We start from the raw sequence: 12,394 nt of genomic DNA on the forward strand, positions 1-12,394 counted from the left end.
TTCTTTTTAGAGATCATCATACATTTTGTTTTCTTAATGTCCATATCTCTGACTTACTTTTTTTTATCCTGTTTATTAACTACTGGAGGGCTTCATAACTGTTAGCGAATACCACTGTGTCATCTGCGTATCTGATGTTAATGATACATTCTCCGTTAATTCGAATCCTGGCTTGAACATCCTCTGCTGCTTCTTGAAAAATTTTACCAAAAATATTTTTATTACTAGAGCAATTTACTGTCGTACTTTTTATGCTATACAGTATAGTGGACCATTGAATATCGAGTGTTTATCGATGATCCAAAATAGGTGCAAATTCGTGAAGTATAATGGAAAAGAAAAAACTAGAAATGTTAGTAAAATGTGGACTAGGAAAACAAATGCGAAAAATATCGGTACTTTAAAATAGTCATTAAATAATATTACAAATAAACGGACAAATAATTAGATGACTAGGACATAATAGAAAGATTTTTAACGACGATGGTAACCGCAAAAACTAAAATAAAAGAAAGTGGACATTGTTTTCACAGTGGAAAGTTTTCTTCTTCTTCGCGTGCCATATCAGAATTATCCGACGTTGGCGATCACCATTGCGAAAGCTTCTCGATCTTCTGCAATATGAAATAATTTTCCTGCATTCGATATCTGAGTCCAGTCACGAATGGTTTTTAACCAAGAAACTTGTTTTCTTGCTACACCTTTACGGCCCTCTATTTTGCCTTTAAGGATCAGTTGTAATATTTTATATCGACTTCCCCTTACTAGGGCCCAGATAAAACATTTTTCGATGTTTAACAATCTTTAGCAGTTCTCTACATTTGTTGACGCTCCTTAGTACTTCTTCATTAGTTTTCCTTGCTGTCCAAGGTATCTTCAGAATTCGTCTATGAACCCACATTTCCAATGCTTTAATTTTGTTCATGATCGATACTTTTAGTGTCCACACTTCTGCACCATACAAACGTACGGACCAAACATAGCACTTAACCATTCTTTCTCTTAGTTATAAACTGAGATGATTATTGCAAATAAATGACTTCATTTTTATAAAAGTAGTTTTAGTCATTGTTATTCTACGTTTTATTTCTATATCTGGATCTAGTTGGTCCCTTATCACAGTTCCCAAATATGTCATTTTGTGAACTTTTCCAACTTGGATTCCGTTTAATTGAAGCTTTGCATCAGGATGTGGGTCACGACTAAACACTAAACATTTGGTTTTGTTTGAGTTTATTTTAATTCCCATTTTCTCTCCTACCTCGTGAATACGATCAAGCAGAATTTGAAGACCTTTATGCAAATACATGTACGCAAATACATATTTTCTAATAATATGTTTAGCGCAAAAAGTGCCTCCCTGGTTCCCATAGCATTTCTAAAACCAAATTGGGTATCTTCGAGATCTTCTTCGCATTTGCGTCTAATTATGTTGTGAAGCATTCTTAGGAAAATTTTAAGAGTGTGGCTCATTAGGCTAATTAATCGATATTCTGAGCATTTTCTCGCATTATGTTTTTTAGCTATTGCGACAAAGATGGATTTGAGCCAATCTGTGGGAATCACTCCGGTGTTATATATTGAATTAAAAAGTCTTACTACTACTTTTATGTTATCATCCTCTATTAGTTTCAGCAACTCAGTTGGTGTATCATCTGGACCACAAGCTTTTCTAATTTTAGTATTATTTATAGCGTGTTCTACCTTACATTTCATAATTTCTGGGCTGTCGGTACAGTTTTGGTCGAATTCGGCAATATTATTCCTGGCATCTTCAAACAACTCTGATATATACATCTGCCATTCTTTTCTTATTTCGTGCTCATTTACAATAATTTTGTTATTATTGTCAACGAGTACAGAGGAAAGTTTTACATTGGCTAATAGATGTTTTACAGTGATTTTATTCATTATGTAATCGATCTGATTTTAGTGTCGTTCATTAAATGAGATCCAAGTGTACAATATTCTAGGGTGTCGTCAGAATTAATCAGAAATGCATATTGAAGGTCGTCTCACAGACGAGACATTCCTGGTTAAGAGTTAATTCTACTGTCGTCGGCTACATGATTCCAGTAGAAACCGGCACGTAGTAATATTTTTAAACATATAATATTTACAAGTAAATAATTATGTGTTGTTTTTTAACCATGACTTTTTATTCTCCTAGACTAAAAGTCAATGATGACCGACAGCTTAATAGATTGGCAAGAACGGATGAGATTTTACTGAAAATTCTGTTAAACATTTGTATTTTCATTTACATTTTTCATTTTCAAACAACTTTTATGAATGGTTGAGAGTCTCCTAAACCATCGCGATCTCCTTCTTTTGCTTCAACCTTTGCTTCAACCTTTTTTAAGGTTGCTTCAAGAAGAAGGTATGCAACTCCTCATATCTTAAGAAAAAGCAAGGTGTTGCACATACTACCCTCATCTAATAAATGTTTTCTTATGTTTTCACATTCTACAAGGGTTTTCATTGTAAATTTAATTGGTTTATTAAATGATTGCGTAAATGATTTATGAGCAATAAATGAATTAGAGTTATTACAAAAAACATAGACAAAACATAGACAAATTATGCATTCCTTTTGAATGTTGGTACACAGAAAGAGATTGAAATTAAGTACGGTGTCTTTTTGATAACACAGATTATAAGGGGTCCTCAATATTTTCAATCCACCTTTTTTTGTATGTTTTATAGTTTTTTATTACTTCTTATTTCTTCTTCCTCTTCTTCTTTTTTTTGTGTAGACATGACTAAGTCGTTTTTCAATGTACCTCTCCAGTAAGTCGTCATTCCATCGTTTTCGTGGTATTTACTACTCTATTTGTTGTCTTTCGGCTTATACGATCGTTCAATTTTACTCTTTTTCTTACCTTGTCCTTGATGTTCTTCACCTGCACCTCCATCGTATATCTGTACTTCTACCTCTATCCAATAGTGTCTTACCATCTATCTTTCCAAGGGTTTTCATCTCTGCTGTTTTTAGCATTTTTTTGTCTTATCTGTATCTGATCCTGTTTCTGCTGCGTATATCAAGATTGATGTAATGACTGTTTTGTAAATTCTGCCTCTCATTTCTTTTTTCCACATTGTTTCATTCAGGTAACTTGCGGCTATATTTGCTCTATTCACTTGAATTTCCACTTTTGTTTCGAGCTTTCAGTAGCGTTAATAGTTATTTGGTAAGATCTGGTCCTTTGTACTTTAGGAGTTCATTCGGTATTTGGCACTCGGTATTCGGTATCCAAATATCACTCAGGTTCAATATTTTTTTGTAATTTAGGATAAGGTTTGAATTTTTTGTTATTTTCAAAAAGAATTTTATGTTATTTATTATGAGTCACAAGCTTACATAATTGTATTTGCATGTATGTAGATTATCCATCACGCTGTACTTTGTAGTTTCCTTTATAAAACAATAGTATTGCTTTCGGAGCAAAAAAGCGGAGGATTTTGTTTGCAAAAATCTTAACATCGAGACCTACTATATACACAAATATATTGAAGCAGTAAAAAGAATCAAATATCTAGGAAGAACTATATAGAGTGAATAACCTAAACAGAAATTCACATTTGACTCACATCTTTCGTTCCAAAACTGTACACCCGAAATCGAAGATTGAGAGGTATGAAACCATCATTAGACCAATAATATGTTATGCATTTTAGGCATTCGTCTTTTAAAAAAATATTTTAAAATGACGGATCAACAAAAATAAGATGAACGTTCATATACAACTATAAACTGTATCAATTGTGGAAGAAAACACATATCTCAGAATTCGCCAGTCTCCAAGATGACCACAGATTGCCAAAAAAGCCCTTGATAATTAAGTGTAGATCAAAAGCTGATTTAATACTGAAACCGAATTCAAGACTTGGAGATGAGTAGAGCATAATGAACAATGTTAGTCAACAAGAAGAAAAATATGTGAGTCGTAAACTAAACATTTTTTTTCTATCTATCTAATCTATCTAATTAGCCTTCTTCGGTCAATCTTTGGACATAGGACCCCAATCCTTTTCCATTTTTCTCTGTCTGTCGCTATAGTCATCCACCTAGAGCCCACGTAATTCTTGATATCATCTGCTCATCTCAATTTTGTTCCATCGGTCTTATTTTTGTCTTATATTGTATCCTGCAAATCTCCATTTCAATTTTGCAACTTCTTGTCTAACATCCCTCACTTTTATTTTCTCTCTTATCCGCTCGTTTCTCTTTTTATCCATTAGTCTTATGTGCAACATTTGTCTTTCCATTGCTCTTTGGGTTTTTATGATTTTGTCCATGTTTGCTTTTGTAAATGTCTACGTTTGCGAACCATAAGTGAGAACAGGGAGTACGCATTGATTGTATACTTTGGTCTTAAGATGCTGTGGATATCTTTTGTTTTTAAGAAGCGGGTAGCAGGTAGGAACTCCTTTGGACAGTACTACCAGGGAAAGTAAAACAGTCCCTGCCCTCCGCAGATTCCAGGAGTTTCCTGATCTGGGAAACTAGTACCTGCTTAGGGTCCCTTGTCCAGGGTCACGGATGAAGACCATAATGGTACCCACGGCGGAGAAGAACATCTTCGGCACGGTGTGTATGGCAGAAGTGGCACCCCCAGAGTGGACGGCTACAAACAGCGGCTGATCCAGAATGGGTGGCTGAACTCACCAACCCACCTGGCAAGCGTGGTGTTTTAAATGCCATCCCCCCCCCCCCCACTTTTATCATGGCGAATAGCATTTTTTTTATCTAACAATAAAACAATGAAAACTTTTGTTTTCAACACTTCCACAAAATTTGTTTTAAATTATTATAACTACAGCTCTTTTTGGCCAGAGTGCCTTGGTGTTTACACTTTATAGTCTTTAATTAAATAAGTTGAGGAGGGGAGAACTAATTAACCAACTATTTGTCTCAAGTTGGTCATTCAGAATTATGTCTGTATTTTTTAATTTGTTGGTTTTCATAGATTCTAATAAAGATCGCTCTAGTGTAAACACATACCAAGAATAAAATAGATATTTGAGAAAGCCACTTTGGACGAAACAGCTGTAGTGATAATAATTTAAAGTAAATTTCGTGAAAGTGTTGAAAACAAAAGTTTTCAGTGTTTTATTGTTAGATAAAATGAATTTCCATCCAGTAACGGTCGAATCCATCACTTATTGTTTTTTTTTTTTAATAAAAGCTTGTAATAATAACAAATTAATTTACCTATCAACGCTGGAGTCTCTACTAGGCGGCCTCTTGTAATGGTCAAAATGGTCTATTGAGGACTGCTGTCCGATATTTCCTAAATATGGTCGATCTCCCGATACCCTCCTTGACATTCTCCTTATAGCATTACCCTGCATAGGTTCTTCCGTGGGTATTGAGTTTCTCTGTGAAACGGTATTTTTAAAACCAATTTCCTGGTTAGTTCCCTTGAAACCAATTTCAGTATTAGGTGATGATTTAAAGCCTATGTCGTGCGTTATGTCAGCAGGGTTATTGGGATGGAGTGGTCCATGGTCATTTACAAGTGTTTGGGAAGGATTACTGGCACTATTATAAGGATTACTACTGGAAGGATTGTTATAGGGGTTATTCGTTTTAACATTAGGATCTAAGTACTGCGCTTGAGGGTATGGATTGGAAGGTTGCTGCGAGTAACTGTTACTTTGGTTTTGACTAGATTGGCTAGGATTCGTCCATCCCATTTTATATTGGGTTTGGTTAGACATTTGGGTTGCTTTATTGGGTATTTGGTTGGGGATTTGGTTTGGAATTTGGTGAGGCATATTAGACATTTGGTTAATGGAGTTCATTGTAGGCTTCTTATCCATATCGATGCTCTGATTTTGCATTTGCATTTCCCTATATTTATTTTGTCTAGCTTTTAGCCTTTCCAAACCTGGTTGTTTGAAATCTGGCGCATACTGCTTAGCAACTCCTTCTGCAATATCTGAATCTTCTCTAGCATGAGCTGCGGCTATATCGGCCTGCTCAGCCTTTCCCCTAGCTGTAGCTGTTCGATTGATAGCTATATCAGATTTTTGTAATGCTATTTTTGAAGCTCGTTGGGCAGCATTTACAGCAGCATCTATCCTTTCCCTAAATTTAGCACTTCTCATTAAAAAAAGCTTTTTCTTTTGACTAGTTATTAAAACATTATTTTTATATTTTCCTTCCTCTTTTTCGCCGTTACTAAAAGTGGTGACACCGTAGCCATACTTTTTGTTATTATACCATTCACCTTCGTACTTAAGACCATCTGATCGTTCGCTAATACCGTAACCCGATCTCTTATCGTTTTTCCATTCCCCCATATATGTTTCTACAACACTTGGATCCATAGTTTCGTCCTGTAAGAAAAATTAAAAGTTATTAATGAACCTCATATAAATAAAATTTAAAAAATGTTTATTTAGGTATAAAGCGATATGTTTTCCCAAAATAATAATTATAAAAATAGATATGTTAATCCTGTTTAAATTGTTTATTTTCGTCATTGTAATTAACAATATAAATATGACTTTATTATAACAAATTGTGCAAAAATTATTCTCCTTCAGTCTAAGAAACCGTCGTGTGTCAACCGATTATGTTAACTTTATAACGAATATTATATAAAACCTATTAACTCCAGTATCTATTAATTTAAATTGGTAACCCTGATAATCAGTTTTCATTGTCATGTCAACAAGCGATTGTGCGATTTTATTGTTGTTAGCTATTTACTAAATTCAAACAGCTTCCTAGGCCCTATATCGTATACTTATCGTTAAGTAAGTTTCAAACTATAATTTCATAGTAATTCTACCTGTTAATGAATTTATAAGAGGCAATAAAACACTGAAATCTTTTGTTTTCAACACTTCCACTTTTATTAAAATTTACTATAACTACACCTGTTTTGGCAGAATGCCTTTCTCAAGTGAGCTAAATAAATTGAGGAGGGGAGAACTCTTTGTCTCAAGTTGGTCATTCAGAATCAAATCAGCATTTTTTATTTTTGTTAATTTCCATAGCTTCTAATAATTATAGCTTAAGGCCTTTATTTTGAATGTGAAGAATTAGAAATTGGTTATTAAAAAAATAATTGTGATCTAGAAGGTGAAATGCGTAACTAGAATCTGTTTTTCTATTATTGACAGTTCTCCACTTCTTCTTATTTAGTTAAATACTATAAAGTGAACTTCCATCAAGTAATGGTCGAATTCATCACATTATTATGAATAATTGACTTGATTTTTTGAAACGTGGAATTACGATAGTTCTTTCTGCATTTTGTTAGGCTAGCGGACCGATGAGTATTTCTATGCAGACCTAGGCTAATGATGTAGTAGAAAGAAATAGGAAATTTTAGATTCTTACATCGTTAGACTACATATTAGGCTGTGAAAATAGCTATATTTTCTAAGCAAATAAAGCAGTTGAATATGAATAAAATTTTTAATGTTTTTTACCTACGTACAAATTTAATGTTGGAGATACTGTTGTTACTTTATAGTCAACAGACCCCACCAATATTTTTTTCAGAATATCTTTAAGATGCAAATTGACACTTTGACTCCTATATGTGTCATATATAATACACAACAGGTACTCTCCCTGAGCCTATGTGTATGAATTTGATACACAAGAGTAGAACGCATTCAAGCGACTGTGTATGTGGTCCGAACGCAGTTGTAATGTATTTATACTTATATTATCATTCCTTTAGGCTGTGGCAACCAATTTTCAATGTTAGTTCGGTAATCGTAGCATACTAAAATCGGCAACATTGTAGATAAAATTTGGAGACACGAAATCGTCGAGTGGCATACCATACCAGTTACTGTTAGACCTTTATTGTAGTCAGGTTTGTTTATATACAATGTCTAAAAATAACAAGAGATACCTTCCTTTACACGAGCTTGAGCATCTGGCGAAATAAGTGATTGTGAATTTGATGACTCAGATGTCGATCCATTATACACTGATATTTCCGATAGCAGTGAATACTCTTCAGATTGTGAACCACAAACAAAACAGCAGAAAGTGGAAACACTTAAGGTAAGTTTATAGTTACGTATAAATTTCAAATGTTATATCTAATTTTGAAATATTTTAGGATGATAATGTTACCTAGAATGAAGTCAACCTAGAATTCAAGATGAACAGTTAAATTTTCAAATAAGCGAAAGTGAATCTGAAATTGAAAATCTAAATAATATACATAGATATGATAAATCCTCATATAGGGAATTTACAGGCAAATGTTATATGGAACAATGTTGATGGAAATTTAAATACATTCGACGTTATACATGAAAATACTTCCTTTGGTACAGTTGTAGAAAGTAAGGAAAATGATACACCTCTAACATTTTATATACTACTTACTCCTTACAGACGAGATACTCGATATTTTAGTGCAGGAAACAAATCGATATGCCGAACAAAAAATTATTGATGCTATAAATCATGAAAACGTTAAGACAAATTCATATCTCACTAACTGGAATGATACTAAAAGAGAAGAAATATTAAAATTTTTGAGAATTTTGATATGGATGGGTTTGAATACAAAACCACGACTACGAGATTACTGAAGCACTGATTTTATCCATCATTGCTCAATATACAAGACGACAAACATGTCGAGGTGTAGATTTGAGGCTCTTCTTGCTTGCTTCCATTTTTCAGATAATGAAGCTTGTCCTGAAGGAAGCAGATTGTTCAAAGTTGAACCATTGTTGCAGGCGTTCAATAGAAGTTGTCAATCTGCTTTGGTACCAGGCAAATACGTTTGCATTGATGAATCGATGATTCTCTTTAGAGGACGTTTGTCATTTTTACAGTACATACCTGGCAAACGTAATAAATAGGGAGTAAAAATTTTCAAACTCTGCGGAAAAGGCGGCTACACATATCACGCAAAAATTTATGGCGGAAAGCAAAAAAGACCAAAGGAACAATCACTAGCATCCCTAGTGGTCATGGAATTAATGCAACCTTTTCTACACTCAGGAAGAACTTTGGTTACAGACAATTTTTACACTAGTGTCAATTTGGCACACGAACTAAATGATAACGATATTCATCTAATTGGAACACTTCGTAAAAATAGGAAATACAATCCTAAGTCAGTGTTTGAAGCAAAGCTAAATAAAGGAGATATAATGGCCCTACAGAGCAACACAAAAGTTATTGTAGGAAAATGAATCGGCAAAAGAGAGGTAACATTTTTGACTACAAAATCTTGTCCAGAAATGGTCGATGTTCGTACAAAATCAGGAATAAAAAGAAAACCGTCTACAATAGTAGAATATAATTCTGTTAAATATTACATTGACGTCTCTGATCAAAAAGTTTCCTACAGTAATCCCATCAGACGTTCTATAAAATGGTACCGGAAAGTGGGAGTAGAGTTATTGACAAATACAGCCATAGTAAATGCTTTAATTCTGTACAACAAAGCTTTGAACAAAAAAATGGATGTAACACAATTTCGCGAAGAATTAGTGACTGCCATTTGCAAAGACAATAATGTTACAAACCCTTAACAAACACACCATAGACTGGAAGAATATGACAAAAGAGGACGATGTGTTATATGTTACACCACACTGGCAAAATCCTTTGGTCGCGCACATGCATCTAAGAATTCCAAACAGTGCAACACTAGGTGTACTGGCACTGAATGTAGAAAAAAAATTTATTTGTAACATTTGTTTTTTTAAAACACATAATATATATTTAAAATAATTTGTTTAGATGTTTGCTTATGTTTTTTCGTAATAAAGTTTCATAAATAATGTGTATCAATTTCAATACATATAGGGTATGGGTAATGACATTATGAAAAGTCGTCTAGGTGAACTGCGTGTATCAAAAATAAATACACCCTACAAAGCCCTTTTTAAATAAAAAAAAATGTCATTATATGAATTAACTCATACATATAGAGCATTTTATTAAAGAACGTGAAAAAAAAGTGGTCAGGCTGTGACAACTTATGCGGATAAATAGGCCCAGGAGTTGTGATGCCAATGACATGACAAAGTGTTAATACTACAACAGGCTATCCAAGAATTTCACAGTATTTCACACGAAAATAATTCCTCATCAAGGAAGGAAGTTAAAGATAATTATTTCTTGCCACCAATACATGAAAAACAAAAATATCTGCTGGAAGTTAACATACCAACATATTGGCATAGTTTTCTACTGGCATTTAAGATGGTACTTTACGAGATCGATCAGCATGTACAAAACGAAAGCCGCTATAAGAATTTACAAACATTTTGACAGAACTTAAAGTGTTATCCATAATGGTACCTTATCACCAGCAGATGCAGATTTTTTGTCTATAAAACTAGATGTCCATGAGTTAAATAATTTATCAAATATTGGGATTAATACCAATGAAATCCAAAAAGATAGTCAACCTCATAATACAATATAAAACTGACAAAACTGACAATATAAAGAGCTTACTGCCAATTTTGTTACTGATGCAGTATATAGTGATGAAAATAATTGAATAAATGAGAAAAGGGACAAACAAACCGACAAAAAGACACCAAGTCAAAACATTTACCTGGGAAATTAATAAATCAATAGAAGCTGGAAAACTGGAAAAGCCATTCAAAGAAAAGAAGAAAACAAAAGAAAACTAAAAATATGTTAAAAAAAAAGAAAAAGTAATTATAGTAAAGTTTAGATGTATTTGCAAAAATAAAAACAGCAAAGTACAATGCCCATTATTAAATGAAGAGGATAGGGAAAGAAATTTTAATGAGCTTTGGAAACATGAGTGCCGAATAGAGCGAGAGATAGGAGAGAAAGTGTACAAAGCAGAAGGAAATGATCTTATCAATATTATTTGAAAGAAGGGATATATACGAGCCCTTTCCCATATCAGTTGGCTTACCTTTGGAATTTGCAATTTAAGTCGATTACCATAAACAAATTATACTCTGCATGTTTTTATATGTTCCCATATTAATTAAACTGGCATTTTTATTAATATTTAATAAAAACATTACCCTTATGGTTTTTTATTTATTTTCAATTTTAAAAAATTTCACTAAACCCTGTCTATGCATCCACTTATGTCAACATACGTTGATTTTTTCACAAATACTGTAAATCCAGAGGTAGCTATGGAAAAATGACATCAAATAATATTGTCAGTTAAGTAAGTTTTATAGTTGAAAAAATGAGTACGAATTGTTTTAATAAATTTCATTTTATTTTAGGCTAAGGAAAAGTCACTTTTAACATTACAAAAAAAGAAAAATAGACTAAGATGGTCAAAAGAGCATAAAGATTGGCCTTAGTCACAATGGGATTCAATATAATGGAGTGATAAGTCCAGATTTGAAGTGTGTGTTGGAGACAGTAGGAGTCGCGTCATTCGCAGGAAAAATGAAGCTTTCCATCCCGACTGTCTGAAGAGAAAAGTCAAATTTCCTGCATCTGTCATGATCTGGGACAGCATGTCGTCTACAGGTGTGGGAAAGTTACATTTTATCAATGGGATTTTAAATACGGACAAATATTTGAATATTTTAGAAGAATCTCTTTTACCGATTATGGAACATCGTTTATCAGCGGAAGATTTTGTCTTCCAAGAGGACGGCAGAGGTTGTAATACCTCAAAAAAAGAGTTTAAAATGGATTAAAGACCATGGTATACCAATTCTGGAATGGGTTTCTAATAGTTCCGACTTGTCCAAGATAGAGACTTTGTGGCGCGAAATGAAAAAAGCTTCGAGAAAACATCCTGCCAGGTTCGTCAACGAATTGAAGGAAAAATTGCAAGAAATATGGGATTGGTTGACATATTATAATTTTGTCAGAACTTGGAGAAGAATTGTGGATGTCATTAAAAATAAAGAGGATGTAACTCAGTGGTAAACTTTTACATTTATTTTTTTTGTTATTATTACATATTCTATCGTTTTTTTTAATTTATTATTATTCTGTTCAATCAATAGTTTTCATTACGTTACAAAATATTTTCTATAATTGAATTCAAATTCAAAAATGTTGTTTGATGTATTAAAACTTCTAAAATTTACGCTGCTCTTTTATTTTTGTTCTCTTAAATTTACTTTTCTTATCAATCTAACGTTGGGCGAAATCAAATATGGGAAGGTGCTCGTAACAAACTCCTTTTACCCTATGAAGGCCGATATGTAATTAAGATATGATTAGAGGGCCTCAAACAGTGGGACGTTAATATTTAATTCCGATCGCTTGAAAAGTAAAAATATTTAATTTCCTGTATTTTATGTTCAGTAATAATATTGGATTTTACAATATGTATAATATTGTAATATTATGTACACAATATGTATATACAGGGCGGTTAAAAGAAGTGGGACGAAATATTTTGAATAATCGAAATTATTTGTCGAC

At 33.1% G+C, this 12,394-nt stretch overlaps 1 protein-coding gene across 2 annotated transcripts in view; it reads right to left on the reverse strand.

The window, feature by feature from the left end:
* jp (junctophilin) overlaps positions 1-12,394 on the reverse strand; it is a 453,334-nt gene that overhangs the window by 115,658 nt on the left and 325,282 nt on the right. For both annotated transcript variants that reach the window (XM_072540729.1, XM_072540728.1), the window contains exon 5: positions 5,216-6,345. In XM_072540729.1, coding sequence (XP_072396830.1) covers positions 5,216-6,345 — 1,130 coding nt within the window. The remainder of the gene's footprint in view (positions 1-5,215; positions 6,346-12,394) is intronic.

The sequence above is a fragment of the Diabrotica undecimpunctata genome, chromosome 8, assembly GCF_040954645.1.
Source record: "Diabrotica undecimpunctata isolate CICGRU chromosome 8, icDiaUnde3, whole genome shotgun sequence".
NCBI lineage: Eukaryota > Metazoa > Arthropoda > Insecta > Coleoptera > Chrysomelidae > Diabrotica > Diabrotica undecimpunctata.